The 20,289-nt window shown below is 41.6% G+C and overlaps 1 protein-coding gene across 1 annotated transcript in view; it reads left to right on the top strand.

Moving 5' to 3' along the window:
• CD101 (CD101 molecule) overlaps nucleotides 1-20,289 on the top strand; it is a 36,772-nt gene that overhangs the window by 4,443 nt on the left and 12,040 nt on the right. Inside the window, exons 2-7 of the mRNA XM_004263243.4 lie at nucleotides 3,050-3,430; nucleotides 4,784-5,200; nucleotides 9,211-9,597; nucleotides 13,002-13,382; nucleotides 14,086-14,490; nucleotides 17,874-18,284. Of these exons, the coding sequence (XP_004263291.1) occupies nucleotides 3,050-3,430; nucleotides 4,784-5,200; nucleotides 9,211-9,597; nucleotides 13,002-13,382; nucleotides 14,086-14,490; nucleotides 17,874-18,284 (2,382 nt within the window). The remainder of the gene's footprint in view (nucleotides 1-3,049; nucleotides 3,431-4,783; nucleotides 5,201-9,210; nucleotides 9,598-13,001; nucleotides 13,383-14,085; nucleotides 14,491-17,873; nucleotides 18,285-20,289) is intronic.

Below are 20,289 nucleotides of genomic sequence, written 5' to 3'. Positions count from 1 at the left end.
CCTTAATCCAACTGATTACTCTCTATTTCCTGAACAATTCTTTTGATTACTACTTATACAGTCTTTTCATGAAATCTCTTTCACCTAAAAGGCCCTGTCTCTCCACTTAACTTGTCATAACCTTCTCCAAAGTCCATTTTTAATACTATATCTTCCATACACCTTACCTATTTCCATCCCCCAAAATGTAATGTCTCCTTCCTTCAAATTCCTCAAAGCGCTTTTATCATATTTCTTTCCAGGACAGATGACTACCACCCTACTTGAATAAACTGTAAAATCAAGAAGTCAGAGACTATCCCAAACTCATCTTCATATCTTAGTCCTTGAAGCATCAGAAACACTATAAGTGATTGAACAAATATTTATTGAATTAGTAGGCGAAGCAGTAGAAAATGAAGTGCTAGTTTTCAAAATAAAATGTTTCACATGTGGTACCATCTCTCCGAAAAGTCATAAAAAATGTTAAGTGTTGCCTAGACACCAAAAATAACATTGTGGAAACATGTCCTGACATAAACATCTTAGTGGTACCTCAGAAATCATATTTTTTAAAACATTTTTATCTTGAAATATAACATATAAGAAAAGTTAATAAAACATAAATGTGCAATTTAACTAATACATAAAAAGTAAAAACCATGTAATCACTATGCAGGTCAAGAAATAGAACATTGCTAGGGCACTAGAAGCACCCACCCACCTTGCCACATGTCCCATCCAGACACACACACACACAATCACTTTGCTGACTTTCGTGGTACCTACTTCCTAGCTTTTTTTTTTAATAGTTTTACCCATTACGTTTGCATCACTAAACAATACAGTGTGGTTTTCTTGGCTTTCTTTAAATTTTATGGAGAGTATAGTCAAAAAGATTCTAAAGTGTTCAGCATCTTTCATTAAACACAGTGATCCACGTTTCTGCAACCAGTTGCAATTCACTCACTTTCCTTTCTGTATAAGATTCCATTTTATGAATGTACCACAGTCTGCCTGTTCTACTGTTGATGGACATATGAATGGTCTCTAGTTTGGGGGCTGTAATGAACACTGCTGCTGTGGATACTTTTTCACGTGTAGCCTGGTGCAGTGCTCACGTTTCTCTAAGATGTATGTCTCTAAGCCTGGCTAGCATTGCTGACAATGTTTTAAATTGCCTTTGTAGTACAATTTTTTGGTAAATAATATTTTAAAATTTTACTACTGTATGGCATGGGGAACTATATTCAATATATTGTAATAACCTATAATAGAAAAGGATCTGAAAAAGAATATATATATGTGTGTAGCTGAATCACTTTGCTGTACACCAGAAACTAACACAATATTGTAAATCAACTATACTTCAATAAAAAGTCATCTGTTTTGAAAAAAAATTAAAAATTTTTTCTCATATGGTCCAACTTCTATTCCTAAATGCTTATTACAAAAAGAGCATAACATACATATATCACATTAACTGGGATTTATGAATAAATTAGTATATTTTAAATGATTACTGGAAATTTGTGTGATTGGTTGACTGATTGCATATTTGTTTTCCAGTTTTGCATTGATTGTATCCATATGCAATTTTTAGTTGACTGTATCAGGTGATCTCTTACCCTTTCTCCCTATTTTTTTGCAGGTCCCCTCCTATCAGAATTGTCTTCATTCTAAAATACTCAGCCTATACTCATGGTCTCTGTAATGTCATTTTCCCCTCTCTCACTTTTTTTTCACTCTGGTCTCCTTTACTCTTTGTCCTTGTGGATTCAACAAATTCAGCAGATGCTCTGCTTCTTCCATGCCTACTTATGAACTCTATTCTGTTAATTCTGTAATACCAGCAATTGCTCCCTGTTGGACTCTTCTGATGTCTTTCCACTGGGCCCTAGGCCCCGAGTGAAAGATCTAGCTCACCCTGTGGCATCTCTGTCATTTGTTCTTTGTTCTTTCTGTTACACAAAATAAACTGGGCTTTAATGTTAACATAATAAATAAATACATACCTTTTAATTTCTAAAAAAGTCTTGATTTTGAAAAGGTGTATGTCAAAGGAAATGTTACCATTGAATAAGATTTTCTCCTTTAAACCTAATACTTAAGATTTGTCCCAACAAGAAACATTCCATAGTGGTCCCAACTGAAAACTTTGGGTAAGAGAACAACTAAACTAAATCTGATCCCAGATCCTGTTGGACTTGACAGTCATCTTGTATGAAGCTTTTCAACAAAGCTGTAGTGGCTCTTTAAAAAATTACAAAATGAAAAACCCTCCACGGTATAGAAAGGAAGTGCTGCTGCTTCTTCAGATGCTAATTTTAGCTAGTCTTGCATCACACCTGGCCGGGAGCTACAGATATTTCCAACCAACCAGCAGGAAAAAGCATGGCACCAGGAGCAGTGCCATAAACTCTGCCTCTCCAGCAATCATTTCTGTGAGAAAAGCTCAATGACAGGTACCTAGCAATTGGAGGCTTGAGGAAGTATATCGAGGAATTTTCCCCTAAAATAATGTAAAAGGTGAATTATTATACATCGTATTTACTTCAGGTGCACTTAGATAAGCAGATATGTTTTATGAAAGTGGTCATGTTACATTGATGAAGCTAAACATTTTTTTTTTAAGAGACTAGAGATTACTATGGAAGTTAAACTTATAAAAGAACAATTAACTCGGGCTTCCCTGGTGGCGCAGTGGTTGAGAGTCCGCCTGCCGATGCAGGGGACACGGGTTCGTGCCCCGGTCCGGGAAGATCCCACGTGCCGCGGAGCGGCTGGGCCCGTGAGCCATGGCCGCTGAACCTGCGCGTCCGGAGCCTGTGCTCCGCAGCGGGAGAGGCCCGCGTACCGCAAAAAAAAAAAAAAAAAAAGAACAATTAACTCATCAAGCCATTCCACTGCTCCTCATCCTGAAGAAGGTATTGAACATTTGAGTTGATTATAGCTAATAACCTGCGATCTCATTTTCTAGAATTGTAATACAGGGAGCTACATAATGTGGCACATTGGGAACTGGAGCACTAATCTATTTTTATTCCCCTTTCTTTCTCCTACTTGCAAGCTAAGCTCAGCACTGCCCAGAGAGAAGTAACAGTTCAGAAAGGACCGCTGTTCAGAGCTGAAGGTTACCCCATTAGCATCGGCTGCAACGTAACTGGCTACCGGAGACCTTCTGAGCAGCATTTCCAGTGGTCTGTTTACCTGCCGACAGCCCCGACCCAAGAAATCCAGATCATTAGCACCAAGGATGCCACCTTCTCTTATGCAGTGTATGCACAGCGGGTGCAAAGTAAGGAAATCTACGTGGAGAAGGTCCAGGGTAACTCAGTCTTTTTGCACATCGCCAAGCTCCAGATGAAGGATTCCGGCGAGTATGAGTGTCACACACCCAACACTGATGGAAAATACTATGGGAGTTACAGTGCAAAGACGAATCTAATTGGTAAGCTGTGTGCCCTCCTCTTCTAGCCAGCCCCTGAGAAGCCAGATTCTCTCCATCAACACGATGCCTTGCAACGTGACATGACTTTATATTGTGCTGTTTGTTTTGGCAAAAGAGCCCACATACCCCTCTGGGTATTTTGGAGTTTGTCACAAATAGGTATCTCATATTCCCTAAAGCTCTTAATTCATTTTCCCAATCGACTTTGTCATGAAGAGTTAGATAGTACGTGGTCTTCCTAGGCCTTGCCCACAGCTATTCGTAGGTCGATAATAGCACAGCATTAGACAAAGCTTTGAGAGTTCTCATGTCTCTTCTCAGAGGCAGAATATTAACTTGATAGAAGAGCCAGTATTAATATATTTAATATATGTTTATATATAATTAATACCATAGGAAGTAAGTCATTAACTTGGAAGTAATTACTCTCAAACTACCATTCTCTAACATAGTTACCTATGGGGCAAGGGTCATATTATTTGAAATTACCCTTTTGTCCCTTTGCCTAGAATATCTTATTACTCCCTTTTCAGCCTAGCAAACTCCTACATATACTTCTGAACCCAGTTTAGGTATTACCTCTTCTGTGAAACCCATTCTGTCTCAGGCAGTATTCCCATCTTTGTTCTTTCTTGATGCTCTGTTCACACTACTGTTATTAGTACTCACCCAGTTTATGTGGTAATTGGCTACTTACATGACCCTCTCTGACCTCACCTTGAGCTCCATGAGAAGAGAACATTTACCTCACTCTCTAGCACAGTGGTTAGCTCTGAGTAGATGCTCAATAAACATTCATTTTTGAATCTAAGTGTTGCTTTCACATAAACTTAGGCTGTGTGATTTCCTTTGAGGAAGGAAAGAATGGTAGGGTAGTAAGATGGTTTTCGAAACTTTGGTAAGGGTTGCATTTTGGCTCTGAATGATAAATTGTAACAGATTATTTCAGAACTTTATTTTATAAAGGAGCAGGTGAAGGCCCAAGGAAGTGAAGTAACTTCCTCCAATTCATGGAGTCAAATAGGGACAAATATAGGATCAGAATATAGTCTTCTAGCTCCCAGTGCTTTTCCCATTTAAAACCTCTGTGTCTGAATAGCTAAATTGGTTACAGCCTATGCTAAAAATGTAAAATCAGGGTCAGTACAACAGTGAACCAATAGCTTTGCCGAGTTCCCTAGTCTGTATGTATATAGATGCCAATGTTCCTGTTGGCAATAGGGAAAGCATATGGCTGGTGGAAAACCAACTCAAAGTATGTACTGTACAGATGTTGGGTCAGGGCACCATCTTCATCTAAGGAGGCTAGTCTGACAGGTACTCAGTCAATTACAATCATTCCTTTGCATCCAGTCATTCCAGATACCCTCTCTGCTGCCATGACTTCCCAGACTCTCAGTAAGGAGGAAGGTGAGCCATTGGAACTTACCTGTGAGTCATCCAAAGCCACAGCTCAACATACTCACCTCTCTGTCACCTGGTACCTGATGCAAGATGGAGAAAGAAGCCAAGCCAGCAAGATTATTTCCCTCTCCAAAGATTTTATGCTGCTCCCTGGGCCCTTGTATACAGAGAGGTTTGCAGCTGGTGACGTGCGGCTCGACAAGCTTGGGGTCACTACCTTCAGGCTGTCCATAGGGAGACTTCGGCCCTCAGATCAGGGTCAGCTGTTCTGTGAGGCAACTGAATGGATTCAGGATCCGGATGAAACCTGGACTTCCATCACGAAAAAGCAGACAGATCAAACAACTCTGAGGGTCCATCCAGCAGGTAATTATCTTCTCGGGAAATTCATTAACAGCTAGTAGTGGGTATTTGGATATCTTTCTTCTTTTTTTTTTTTTTTTTTTTTTTTGGCTGTGCCACGTGGCTTACGGGATCTTAGTTCCCCGACCAGGAATTGAATCCGCGCTCTCAGCAGTGAAAGCGCGGAGTCCTAACCACTGGACCGCGAGGGAGTTTTCTCTTTTTGTTTTTTTCTAATCTTTTGTTGGATCAAAAATATCATTAGAGGGCTTCCCCGGTGGCTCAGTGGTTGAGAGTCCGTCTGCCGATGCAGGAGACACGGGTTCGTGCCCCGGTCCGGGGAGATCCCACATGCCGCGGAGCGGCTGGGCCCGTGAGCCATGGCCGCTGAGCCTGCGCGTCCGGAGCCTGTGCTCCGCAACGGGAGAGGCCACAACGGTGAGAGGCCCGCGTACCGCGAAAAAAAAAAATCATTAGAAAGTTTGAGTAAATTTTGTTTTTGTCATCTGGGAAGCATAAGTAAGGACAGATTTGGGGCTCTGTCCACGGGAGGTTTTCTATGGGATAAAATCTGTTGAATGTTAGGTAGATTCCACAGCCATGCATGGAAATAGTTTTGTTGCCATTCTTGCCAGGCTCTGTGTAAGCACTTTATCTATAATACATTATCGAATTTAGTCCTAACAACCACCCTCTGAGGCAACTAGTCAAGTCCCCAGTTTTGAAACATGACCCTGAGCCTCAGCTAAATGCTCTGCCTTAGCTCGCTCTGCTGGAGCTGGCGTTTGAAGACAGGTGTATCTCTCCAAGGCCCTCTCCCCACAGACACCTGCGCCTCAGAGTAGCCTATTGCCAACGTGAAGCCTTGTCTTAGTCACTGCTCCTTCCGCCTTACCCCGTTTCCTTGGAACGGTGTCACTCTTCATGAGCCATTGACACTTTCGCCAAAGCAAGCAGGAAGCCTCCATTTTGATTCCTGGTCTCTCCACATGGGCTTTGGTCCAGTAGGAGGAGGTCTATAACCATATATATCCCTGCTAAAAGCAATGATCCAATAGTGGATCATTGAAGTTTTCTTTCTTTTTTTTTAGGAGTGTTATTCTATTCTATTAAAAATTGTCCTGATGGTGGTACGTGTCCCAATTATACTCAGGGAGTCCTTTGGAGACACATCACATGTGCTTCTTTCCCCTCCCTTTGAAAACAATTTTTAAAAATGTAAAACTCTTTATTTTAAAATTTTATTTATTTAGATCAATAAAAGTTGTATACGTTTAAGGTGTGCAATATGATGTTTTGATATCTGTATGCACTGTGAAATGACTACAATGAAGTTCACTAACATACCCGTCACCTCACGTGGTTGTGTTGTGTATGTGGCGAGAATTCTTAAGATCCTTCTTAGCAAATTTCAAGTAATACCACACAGTATTACTAACTGTAGTCACCATGCTGTACATTAGATCTCCAGAACTTATTCATCCCGCATAACTGAAACTTTGTACCCTTTGACCGATATCTCCCCATTGTCCCCACTCCCCCAACCCCTGGTAACCACCATTCTACTCTCCACTTCTATGTATTCATTTTGTCAATTTTTAGTTTCCACAATATTTGTCTTTCTGTGTCTGGCTTATTTCACATAGCAAAATGTCCTCCAGGTTGATCCATGTTTTTGAAAATGGCAAGATTTTCCTTTTTTTCATGGCTGAATAATATTCCATTGTGTATATATACCACATTTTCTTCATACATTTATCCCTTGATGGACACTTAGGTTGTTTTCATATCTTGGCTATTATGAATAATGAACATAGGGGTGCAGATATCTCTTTGAGATACTGATTTCATTTCCTTTGGATATGTACATGGAAGTGGGATTGCTGGGTTATATGGTAGTTCTACTTTTAGTTTTTGAGGAACCTCCATACTGTTTTCTATCATGGCCATACCAATTGACATTCCTTGTACACTAACAGTGTACAAGGTTTCCTTTTTCTTGTCCATCCTCACCAACACTTGATATCTTTTGTCTTTTTGATAATTGCCCCTAGCAGATGTGAGGTGATATCTTGTGGCTTCAATTTGCATTTCCCTGATGATTAGTGATGAGCATCTTTTTCCATATTTTTGGTCACTTGTATGTCTTCCTTTGAGAAATGTCCCTTCAGATCCTTTGCTCGTCTTTATATTAAGTTATTTGGGGTGTTTTTTTTGTTTGTTTGCTATTAATTTGTATGAGTTTCTTATCCATTTTGGGTAGTAACCCTTTTTCAAATACATGGTGTGCAAATATTTTCTCCCATTTTGTAGATTGTCTCTTCACTCTGTTGATTGTTTCTTTTGTGTGCAGGATCTTTTTAGTTTGATGCGATCCCACAATCTATTTTTATTTTTGTTGCCTGTGCTTGTGGGGTCATATCCAGAAAATCATTGCCCAAAATAATGTCAAGAATGTTTTCCTTCTATTTTCTTTTCTTTTTCTTTTTCTTTTTTTTTTGGCTGTGCCATGTGGCATGTGGGATCTTAGTTCCCTGACCAGAGACTGAACCTGTGCCCCCTGCAGTGGAAGTGCAGCGTCTTAACCACTGGACTGCCAGGGAATTCCCCCTTCTGTTTTCTTCTAGTAGTTTTTCATTTTCAGGTCTTATGTTTAAATCTTTGATCCATTTTGAGTTTATTTTTTTAATATGGCACGAGATAGGAGTCCAACTTCATTCTTCTGCATGTGGATATCCAGTTTATTCAACACCATTTATTTGAAGAGACTATCTTTTCCCTGTTGTGTATTCTTGGCACCCTTATTGGAGATTAATTGACATAGATTCATGGATTTGTTTTTGGGTTCTCTTTTCTGTTTCATTGGTCTATATGGCTTTATACCAGCACCATACTGTTTTGATTACTGTAGCTTTGTAATGTATTTTGAAATCAGGCATGTGATACCTACAGCTCTTGCTCAAAATTCTTTGGCTATTCAGGGTCTTTTGTGGTTCCATATGAATTTTAGAATTCTTTTTGTCTATTTTAAAATGCCATTAGAATTTTGATAGGGATTGCAATGAATCTGTAGATTGCTTCGGGTGGTATGGACATTTTAACAATATTAATTCTTCCGACCCATGAACATGGGATATCTTTCCATTTATTTGTTTCATCGTCAGTTAGTTTCATCAGTATTCTATAGTTTTCATTGTACATGTCTTTCACCTCCTTGGTTAAATTTATCCCTAAGTATTTTCTTCCTTTTGATGCTATTGTAAATGGGATTGTTTTCTTAATTTCTTTTTTGGATAGTTCATTGTTAGGGTATAGAGATGCAACTGATTTTTTTTTTGTATGTTGATTTTGTATCCTGCAATTTTACTGAAATTCTTTATTAGTTTTAACATCTTTTGGTGGAGTTTTTTTTGGTTTCTATATGTAAGATCATGTCATCTGCCAAGAGTGACAGTTTTACTTCCTTTTTTCCAATTTGGATGCCTTTAATTTCTTTTTCTGTCTAACTGCTCTGGCTAGGACTTCCAATACTATGTTGAATAGAAGTGGTGAGAGTGGTCATCCTTGTCTTATTCTTGATCTTAGAGGAAAAGCTTTCAGCTTTTCACTGTTAAGTGTGATGTTAGCTGTGGACTTGCCATATATCACATATGCTTTTAACTTCGGAAAATTCCACTGGATATGCTCAGCCAAAAATGAGAGCAAGAAATCACAATTTACATCAATTCAACATAGTATAAAATATTTTATTTAAAAAGATACATTACTGTGTACTTTACACATTATGCATACATCTTGCTTAATAGGATTGCATTCAGAAAATCATGTATGTTGTTCTTTCTAGGTGATTTAAAGAGTAGTCAAGGGCATTTTTTAATTCTAGGCATTTCTTTGGCTTACCTTCTCCTCAGAACTGATCTCCCACATGAAATTCAATCCCTGTACTATCCTAACAGGAGGTAGCATCTCTCTCTGGTATTGAAAGGACAGATGCAGTGGCCTCTCTATATATCTGCCTTGCTTTTGTTTCCTAGTGAGAGATTTTCAAGTCAACATCACGGCTGAGAGCACGGTTCCTGAAGGAAAACCCTTAGAACTGGTTTGCCTGGTCATGGGCGGTGGCCGGGACCCACAGCTTCATGGCACTTGGTTCTTCAATGATATTGAAATGGCCCACATTGATGCTGGTGGAGTTCTGGGTCTGAAGAAAAACTATCAAGAAAGAGCAAGTCAAGGACAGCTCCAGGTTTCAAAGTTAAGCCCCAAGTCTTTCTCTCTCAAGATCTTCTCTGTGGGGCCAAGGGATGAAGGTGCCTACAGATGTGCCGTGGCAGAGGTGACAAGAGCTCAGATGGGCTCCTGGCAGGTGCTCCAGAAAAAACAGTCACCAGACAGCTACGTGCACCTGAGGAAGCCAGCAGGTATGTGAAGTCGGGGCCAGACACGATTGGGCTGCTTTTAGATGCCCTCCTTTGTGAGTACAGGATGCCTTCATGGACACGGGGGAGGTCTTCTGAAGTCAGGTGTCAATCAGATCACTTTGAGGTGGAGTGGAGTACTGCAAAGGAAAGCACCCAAACCAGCTGAAGACCTGAGTCCTATTCCTGAGCCATTAAATGGGCCATGATCATGAACACACTATGTACTTCACCTCTAAATCTCAGCTTCTTCAACTGTAAGATAATGACATCTAATCTGACTGTCCTTAAATACCTTCTTGCCATCTTAGATTCTTTGATTCTATTTGCTGTTATTTCTAATTTTTGTCCATCGGGTATTCTTTCAGCAGAGAACACCTGTATTAATGAAGCCCTCTGTCTCCTTGTTGCGCGTGCGCGCGCGCGCGCGCGCATGTGTGTGTGTGTGTGTGTGTGTGTGTGTTTTGAGTAGATTAAGAGGCAAGAGCTTACACTTGCCCCCTTCCTGGGAAATAAACACCCACGTTACCCCTCCTACTCCTGCGACATCTTTCATCAATTCTCTATTATCTTAAACTGATACTAAGTCTTAATTCTGCACCAAAGCATGACTCAGAGTAAGAAAAGAAGAAGTAAATGATAGTGGGCAGACTCTATTGCCTGTATGTTGTTATGATGTCGTGAGATGCCTATCCCAATGGGTCTGAGTATCTGGAAGGCCACTCAGGTCTTGTTTAGTTTCTGAAGGCTGGGTGACCTTAAACGTGTTTGAATTATCAGTGCTTTTTGTGTGGAGAGAAAACTGATAAATCCGCAAGTAATATTAGGATCCTCTGGGCTGGGTATTAAATTCAAAGTCAAGAAAAATGAATTGCCCCAAATTTTTGGTTTTGCAAAAACCAAAATCAAAAACAAACTAAAAATGAAGATATCCTTGTTGTACTTGCTCACTGGAGGCCTCTCCAAAGATAGAAACATTCCCCTTCCATCCTCTTCTCCATCACCCCCTTTGCTGGGAGTGAAGACGCACAGCTTTGGCCTAGAGTGGCGAGCCAGGAAGTGTGTTGGTGGTAATTTTGACACTAAACATTTGTTCTGACTTGCTAGGATTCAGAAAAAAACTATGTAGGCGTGTTTACATATTTACACAGAGCTAAATCTCAACTTCGTGTATCTGTCTCTGCTGGAGCAGATCTGTAAATCTTTCATAGCCTCAGGACATAGGAATTTGTGCTAAAGAGACCTAAAGGTGTGCTTCATGGCACACAGATCACGAGCCTATCAAGTAGTTGGTCTTCCCAAGCTAAAAATAATCCTTCGTGCAGGCTGGAGTCCAGCCTGTTTCTTTTTACGTAGAATAAAAAAAGGTTATTAACAGATTTATTAAAGATCCTGTTGAGCATTTGGTTTTGGAACTCAAACCATTACTTCAAGTATGAGCAGAGTTTTATCACTCCGTGAATGTTTTAAACAGAAGAGGGTACTCCCTACTGCTATGCATGTATACCTTACGCATGCGTGGTGAGTGTGTTACTTCTTACCGAGAGGCAGTAACGACCACAGTAAACTAAGGAAACCACAGTTAAAAAGACAAAACAAAACAAAACTGAAGCTGGTTGAAACTAATCATAATGGTTATATTTGAGTAGTGAGATTATGAGTAATAATTTCCCCTCTAATTTCTAAACTTTAGTTATGAGTCTTTTTTTTTATTTTTTTTTTATTTTTGCGGTACGTGGGCCTCTCACTGTTGTGGCCTCTCCCGTTGCGGAGCGCAAGCTCAGTGGCCATGGCTCACGGGCCCAGCCGCTCCATGGCATATGGGATCTTCCCAGACCGGGGCACGAACGTGTGTCCCCTGCATCGGCAGACAGACTCTCAACCACTGCGCCACCAGGGAAGCCCATGAGTCTATTTTTAACTTGAAAAAAAAATTAAGTATAATTATGCCTCTAATACCCAAAATTTGGAAGCAAGTTATATATATGTAATAGATAGATAAATAGATATAGATATATTAACCTATTTGTGGACATTAGCCTTCATTCTGCCTTTGTAACATATACATTTATACATAAAGTGCTTAAAGACTGAACTCCTTCCTCAGCAGAGAAGATCAATTTGCAGATTCATTTAGATCCTATTTAAATTTCTAATGCCAGTTCTATTTTATTTTCCTGGGAATTCCCTGGTGGTCCAGTGGTTAGGACTCCATGCTCTCACTGCCGAGGGCCTGGGTTTGATCCCTGGTCGGGGAACTAAGATCCCACAAGGCCAGAAAAAATAAATTTGAAAAAAATCTATTTTGTTTTCCTTTTCTGGCTTTGAACTCCTCTGCTTTCACAAAGTGCCTATCATGATGCACTAACGCTAATAGCTCACCTTTGCTGGGTACTTCTCCTTGCCAGCCGGGGTAAGCCCTTTGCATGTACCATTCATTTAGTCCTCTCACAATGCATAAGGGAGGTGTTATTATTACCCCCATATTTACAGGAAAGGAAATTGAGGCGTAGAGAGGTCCACTATGTTGCCCAGGATAATTCTGACAACAGTGACCTTGACCTGAAGCATGAGGCTGGGCTGCCTAGGATGCATGAGCTTGAGGGATCTTTACATTGCCCACAAAGCACCCAGGACAAGGCCTTGCACAGGAAGTATCTGTTGAAGGAATGTCTGCGTTTCTACACATCTTTAATTTCCCATCTGGAAGCCAGATTTACATTTATTGTTTTACACTATAGTTCAGATATAGGAAGGATCTCGCTTCAACAATATATATGAATGAATATATGATTTGAAAAAGAGAAATGTATATGTATGGGTAAATATATATATTTAAAAAAATACTTGGGGGGAAATGTATATATATATTTATTGTATATATATATATATATTTATATATACATACATTTTCCCCCAAGTAATTGTTTTTTAATGGCAGTATCTTGAACAGAAATATAATTAACAATACTCCTTCACTGTTCAGAATACATACCAATTAGGGGAAGGTAAGTAAGAAGAGGAAGGTCATTTTGAACTGTGAAAGTCTGAATTCTAAAAAACTAAACATGGCTTCATTACTTTCAGCCTCATACACAAACTGTAATTAATTTAACAAAATATTACCAGATGTTTTCCCAACTAGATGTTCCTAAGGAACAAATCACTAAAAATTAGGGCAAATTATAAATTATTTAAGTGTAAATAAGTTCTCCTGCTATTCTTTCTGCTGTTTCTACTATTTAAGTGTTGATGAAATCTTTTTTTCTGGGGGTGGTGCAGGAGTGAACAACCTGATCGGATTTGTCACAAAGTTGTCAAGTCCTAATTAATGAGATTTCACCGTTTTTTAGAAAAAATTTCATTTACTTGAAATAATTTTTTCTTTTAAAATCTGTAATCCACAGCAAGATATGTGGTCATGTCTACCAAGAACAGGAAGCAAGCAGTGTGGGAAGGAGAGGCGTTAACCCTTCTCTGCAAGGTAGGTGGAGCTAAAAGTCTCCTGTCCGTGACGTGGTGGCACATCCCACAAGACCAGACAGAGCCGGAGTTTGTGGCTGGAATGGGGCAGGACGGCACCATGCAGCTGGGTGCCTTCTACGGGCAACTCGATAAGCACAGCAACACAAGGCTGGAGAAGACGGACTGGGACACCTTCCAGCTGGAGATCACCTCCACCACCATCACAGACAGCGGCACGTATGAGTGCAGGGTGTCTGAGATGCCCCGGAGCAAGACCAGAGATCAGAGCTGGGCTCAGATGTCAGTCACTGTAAAACCTCTGAGTAAGTGTCAGGGAAATCCTTTTCTGAACTTACGCATCTTCAGTATCTTCCTTCTGCAGTGGAATGCTGTGGAATTCGATTGTGTGTCACCCTGAATCCCCTAGTTACGGTACGTGTACCCCAGGACACAGAGCAGAGTCTCTGGCTACCATGTCTGTCAGCTGATCTCTGAAGTTTACTCATCTTTATAGAGATCATCGTTAGAGTGCAACTTGTAAGTTGTTATTCAAGGCTAAAAACAAAATCGTATGAATTGGAATAGACTTAGAAAAGAGATATGCCAAGTGGAGCGGAGCCTCATGCATTTCAGGCTTCTGACAGCTGCAGCCCTGGGATTGCAGAGTCTCTTGGAGCACGTGCAAAAGAGTGATGGTGCACCCAGGAGTGGGGATGAGGGAAGGAGGCCAGCCAGTGGGGCCGGGGAGCACCCCACCCACTCAGTGGCAGCTGTCTAAGCAGCAGACTGGAGAAACACTGCCTGTTTGTTGTCTCTGCTGAGAACACTCTTTAGAAGAGGGTCAACTTCAGAAAATTGAAGTCAGACTTCAGGACAGACTGTACTGTGAATCAGTTTCTACCCCCACGTATTTGATACTCCCAGCGTATGAACACATAGTTCAATGTGAGGAGGCAATGACTAGGACAACTTGTACCTCGATTTGCTGAATGTATTAGAAATTGTGTTTCACGTTTCTGCCCACAGAGTCAAGTTTACATGTTAGTCTGATGAGCCGTCAACCACAAGTGAAATTAACCAACACCTTTGACCTGTCCTGCATAGTGAGTGTTCGCTACTCTGACCTCAAGGTTCTACTCACCGTGACATGGCAGTTCCAGGCAGCTAGATCTCGAGCCTTTGATCTGCTTCTTCGAATCACCCATAATGGCACTATTGAATGGGGGAACTTCCTACCCCAGTTCCAAAAGAAGACAAAGGTTTCACAGTCTTTATTTCGTTCTCAACTCCTAATCCATGATGCCACCGAGGAAGAAGCAGGAGTTTATCAGTGTAATGTAGAAGTTTATGACAGAAGTTCCCTACACACAAACGGCCCCGTGAGGGCTTCTGCCATCTCTCACCCATTGAGGATCACTGTCACTTTACCAGGTAAACACTACTTGAAATTAATCCTGCTTTATTTTTAAACATTCCTCCCATTTAGGGTAAGTTATAGAATTAAAGCATAGAATACCTTTTCCCCAAGTTTGTATTATAAGTAAGCACCATATGTAAGTGATATACAGGAAGGGAGGGGGAGGGATAAATTAGGAGTTTGGTATTAACAGATACTCACCAGTATATATAAAATAGATAAACAATAAGGACCTACTGTATAGCAGAGGGAACTATATTCAATATCTTATAATAACCTATAATGGAAAAGAACCTGAATAAAAATATATATGTGTATAACTGAATCACTTTGCTGTATACCTGAAACATTGTAAATCAACTATACTTCAATTTAAAAAAGGAACCAGAAACAAAAACAAACACACACACACACACACACACACACAGACACACAGAGGGATATCCAGGTTAACATTAAGTTAATATGCACAAAATGGCCATACTGGTTTTTGTTTTTGTTTTTCTTTGGCTGTGTTGAGTCTTTGTGCCTGAAGGCGGGCTTTCAATAGTTGAGTTGAGCTAGGGCTACTCTTCATTGCGGTGCGCAGGCTTCTCATTGCGGTGGCTTCTCTTGTTGCGGAGCACAGGCTCTAGGCGCGTGGGCTTCAGTAGTTGTGGCATGCGGGCTCAGTAGTTGTGGCACACGGGCTTAGTTGCTCTGCGGCATGTGGGATCTTCCCAGACTAGGGCTCCAACCTATGTCCCCTGCATTGGCAGGTGGATTCTTAACCACTGCGCCACCAGAGAAGTCCCGCCATACTGGTTTTTAAAACATTGAAATACTTCCACACTGTTGCCCCTTCCCCATTTCCCATAAGTCCCCACTACTCAGCAACTAAAGGGAACCACGTGGCACAGCAGGGGACATCTAGGACCAGATCCAGTGGTGAGGAATTCTTTCGGATTGGTCAGTACCCATGCCTGATCAGTCATTAAATGTTTAGAATGTGTCCCCTGGTGGTATGGATAATGTAAATCCCATTAAATACATTTATCCATTCATTTTGATATGTTAATATACAAGAGTTAGAGAATTTATGATTACAGTCAAAATAATTTACCTTGTCAGTTGGTAATAGAGGATAGAGATTAAAAGTAAGACACAACTTGGCAAATTCTGCTGTGCTGGTATCTTTCATGACTTCCATTCTCTTAGGGCAAAGTGTTCAAGAGGCTTTGACGTCATTTAGACCTGACAAGCACTGGATAGAAGCATCACTTTAGACAAGGCACCTTAATCTGTCCAAGCCCAGTGACCCCCATATGTAAATTGCTGATGTGCACTTTAAAGATGGCGACACGTTCCTAGTACAGTGCCTGACACACCAAGCAGATGTTCAAACGTGGTAGTAGTCATTATCTCAGCTACTGAGCTATATTTTTGGTAATAGCAATGATCTCCTTGTTGATTTAACTCATGCCTTAATTTACTTGTCCTTTCTGATGTATTTCAAATTGTTGGTTTAATCCTTTCTTCTTAAAACTTCTCTTTTCTTGACCTTATGACACAAGATTTTCTTGGTTTCCTTCCTAACACGCCGACTGCTCCTTCTCATTCTCTTTTGCAGAATCCTCCTCCTTCACTGACTCATCCCTTTGGGTTTCATCCTCAGCTTCCTCTCTTCTCATTCTGTACACTGTCCCAAAGTGGGCTTATTCCTACCCAGGGATTCAGGCTATATACTGACAAATCCCAAATTCATTATCTTGAAATACTTCTCTTCTGATCTCCAGACTCATCAATGCAATTGCCTCTAAGACATGTCTACACTCAATATGTCAAAACATAAATACACCATTATTATCCCTCCAAAGCTACTCCTCTGACGTTGTTCTCCATGTTCCCACCATCCATCGGTGATCCAAGCAAGAAACCTGAGTCATCCACTACTCCTCCACGTCTACCTCATGTCCAAACTCCCATTACATGGCAAGGTCCTTTACAATCTGATACACTTATGTCTTTCCTGCATCATCTCTTTCCACTTTCCATCTTGAATTTGAGCTCCAGCCACACTGAACTACTGGAAGTTCCTCACATACTCTATGCTCTCTCTCATTTTTAGTCTTTGTTCAAGTTGCTTCTTTTGCATGGAATTCCTTAACCCCTTCTCCATCAGATTAATTCCTATTAACCCTTAAGACGTAGCTTAGAGATATCTCCTCCAGGAAGCCTCCCCTCACTCCCATATTTGGGTTAGACAGTCCTGCTGTGTGCTCTGACAGCCACTTCTGCATACCTCTGTCCCCCCTGGGTGACACAATCCTATAATCTCTAAGCCTCCGTCCTGTACTAGTCTCTTCCTCTAAGCAGAGACTGAGGGGAGGGATCCACAGAGCCTGGAATAGTCTGGCACATAATATAGTACGTGCTTAATAAATGTTTGTTGAAGGAAGAGTAAAGGGACCTACTGGGAGCATCAATAAGCAGCCACAAAAGTAGAACTGGTGACGTCAGCAAGAAGATAAGCATAAGGTTTGGAAGCCAGGCTTTACCGTTCATCTTTCTGACAAAGCAGGAAAGCTCTGGGTTAAAGGATAGTTGACTCCATATCCGTACAATGTTCCCACAGTCGAGTGGCTGCAAAGAAACGCACAGTTGTAATAGCCCATGTACAACTTCCTCTTGTTTACCCATGTTTGCCGGCAGATACAATTAGACTTAGGCAAACTGTGGATCTAGGAGTATCTGGATAGTGAACACACGGACAAAGCATTAATAGGGCCACTTTCTCTCAATTTGATTTATGAAATGCTATAGAAGAGAAGATGTCGGTGCCAAAATACTGAAGCATTTTCTTTTCTTTTCTTTTATACTGGAGTATAGTTGATAAACAATGTTGTGTCAGTTTCAGGTGTACAGCAAAGTGATTCAGTTATACATATACATGTACGTGTCTATTCTTTTCCCATTTAGGTTATTACAGAATGTTGAGCAGAGTTCCCTGTGCTATACAGTAGGTCCTTGTTGGTTATCTAATACTGAAGCATTCTCATGTGGAAGAGATTGGCTTTTCTGCATAACACTTCCTCCCTGCCCCACACTCCCTATCCCACGCCTCCGGGGCAGGGGTAGAATTAGGACCAGTGGATGGAAGTTATGGAGAAGTCAAATTCAACCTGATATCAGAAAGAGTCCTCTGGTGGCAGCATGTCCAAAGGTGGAATGGGTGCTTTGTCAGTTAGTGAGTTGTTCAGAGGCTGAATGAGCAGTTAGTGGGGCTGCTGAAGAGGGAATTCACACATTTGATGGGTGTAGGAGGTATGGCCCTAGTTGACCTCCAATGTCCCTTCTACTTTAAAGTTCTATTTTCTAGCAAAGTAACAAAAGTAATGGTACCATTCTTTTAATTTAGAGAGCAAGCTGAAAGTGAATTCAAGTAGTCAAGTCCAAGAGATCTCCATCAACTCCAACACAGACATAGAGTGTAACATCCTGTGCCAATCCACTGGAAACCTTCGGTTGGCTGTTACTTGGTACTTCTCTGCCACGTCCACTAATGCACCCTGGCTGAGGATCCTGGAAATGGACCGAACCCACGTAGTAAAATACGGGGATGAATTTCAGGCCACATGGAGAAAACAAAAATTCCACGCCGAGAAAGTTTCCCAAGACTTGTTTCAGCTACACATTCTGAACGTGGAAGACAGCGATCAGGGCAAATATCGCTGCACTGTGGAGGAATGGCTCTGGTCTACAAATGGCACTTGGCACAAGCTTGGAGAAAAGACGTCAGGTCTCACAGAATTGAAACTCAGGCCCACAGGTAAACCTTGCAAGTATATTCTCACTCATCTTTCTGTAGAATTGCTGTCTTCTCTTGGGCAGCTGTTCTATGGAGTGATTAGATGAAGGTAAAAATACGACCTACAGTCATAGGAATAGTGCCCACCTGCACAGTGACTGCAGGACTGGATAGCCCACCGGAGCAGGCGGGGGTCCCTTTGAGTCAAGCTGAGATTTGGAGAAGCTTAGATGGGAGCAAGATCCCTTTGATTGGTTTGCTTCTCAGCCTGACAGGCTGGTCTGTGCAGCGACCCAGGGTATCGTATCTCCAGCTCTCTGTAAAACAAGCTGTGTCACTCCAGTGGGGCTCTACTGTAATTTGGCAGAAAGAGAGTAATACAAAGCATATTTCTCCCACTGTGAACAGAAACTGTCCAACTCTATAGGGATGTATGGAGAGACTGCTGTTCAACGTTTGGCTGCCTAAACATAAGGCAAATAGAAGTAGTCAACTGCTGGAATGGCTTACTGAGGGCATCTCCTCCTCCTCAGGAGATCTTTAAAAATGAAATAGAGGGCTTCCCTGGTGGCGCAGTGGTTGAGAGTCCGCCTGCCAATGCAGGGGACGCGGGTTCGTGCCCCGGTCTGGGAGGATCCCACGAGCCGCGGAGCGGTTGGGCCCGTGAGCCATGGCCGCTGAGCCTGCGCGTCCGGAGCCTGTGCTCCGCAACGGGAGAGGCCACAACAGTGAGAGGCCCGTGTACCACCAAAAAAAAAAAAGAAATAGAAGTTCCATTCATTTGCATTAGTCTAAGAGTGCCGTGGTCTAAATGTGGGCAGGGTTGATTAGATCTGTCAGCATTAGTTAGGTCACCTCCAATGTTGATTAAAATTGAATGAACCTCACAGCTAAGGTTTGGGAGCTGGCCAAGATCCAAAAGCACGATGCAAATAAGTTAATCTAGTTTGGCACTGAAAATTCTATTTTCAGTGTAACATCAAAAAATAAGATTCTAATGAACATTGCTATGTGTTAGGCAATTAGGAATCCAGAGATAAATAAGGCAGAGCCTTAAGGAGCTCGCAGTCGGCTGGGAGCAGCAGGGGCAAAGTAGCAGCTGAGCGCGAGGGTCTCTTCCTGCCGCTCTGGCCGCCCTTCTCCATGCCCTTCCTCTCCCTGCTCAATGCAGGTGTTCATCAGGGATACCTGAGACCATTTTTCTTCTCTCTGTGCCTTTCAAAACCTCTTAAATCCCGCCTTGGCGGTACCAACTACCACCTTCAGTGAGAGAGCTCTAAGATTTATGCTTAGCGCCCATCTCCTGAGCTCCAGGCCTTTCTACCCATGTGCTTGTTGCACATTTCTACTTGGTTCACCCAGAGAGCCTCACATTCAGCATATCCCAAGTCATCCTTATGTCCCAAATCATCATGACGGTGTTTATCATCTTGGCCATCCCACAAGGCTTATGGCCACTCCATTCTCCATCTGGGTGGCTGGCATCCCTTTCTCCCAGCTGTCCAAGCTGAATCTTGACAGCGTGTGCCCACCCCTTTAAGAAGTGCACACCATTTCTTAGCTCAAGCCAGCGCTTCCCATTCAGAAACGTGGGACCAGTGCTGTTCAATCTTTTAGTCTATCAAGAAATGCCTAAAGTCTTTTTTTGGTGACGTCACTCACTTTGGAATATCCATAATGAATTCAAATTCTTTTAAAATACTGAAGATGTCAAATAAAACATATTTGTGGGCTGTGTGTGGCTGGCTGGGAGTAGCTAGCTGTGTACCCTGGTGTAGGAAGTAAGTTAAGGAAGAGGCCCCAGGGAAAGATACTGAGAAGGATTCGTAAGAATTGTAGGAGGGATGCTTTCTCTGAAATCAAAAGAGGAGAGGATATCAGAAGAAAATGGATTTCAGTGACAGAAACTGCAGAGAGGACAAAAAAGACTGGAAGGTCTCTTGAGCTGGGAAATCGGGCCTTTTCTGGGGACCTCGGCCAGAGCCTAGAGATGAGATTGGAAAGCTGATGGCAATGAAGTAGGGAG

Source organism: Orcinus orca, chromosome 1 (genome assembly GCF_937001465.1).
Source record: "Orcinus orca chromosome 1, mOrcOrc1.1, whole genome shotgun sequence".
In the NCBI taxonomy this organism is placed as follows: domain Eukaryota; kingdom Metazoa; phylum Chordata; class Mammalia; order Artiodactyla; family Delphinidae; genus Orcinus; species Orcinus orca.
The sequence above is the reverse complement of the archived record's forward strand: the minus strand, read 5'-3'. Positions and strand labels throughout refer to the sequence as shown.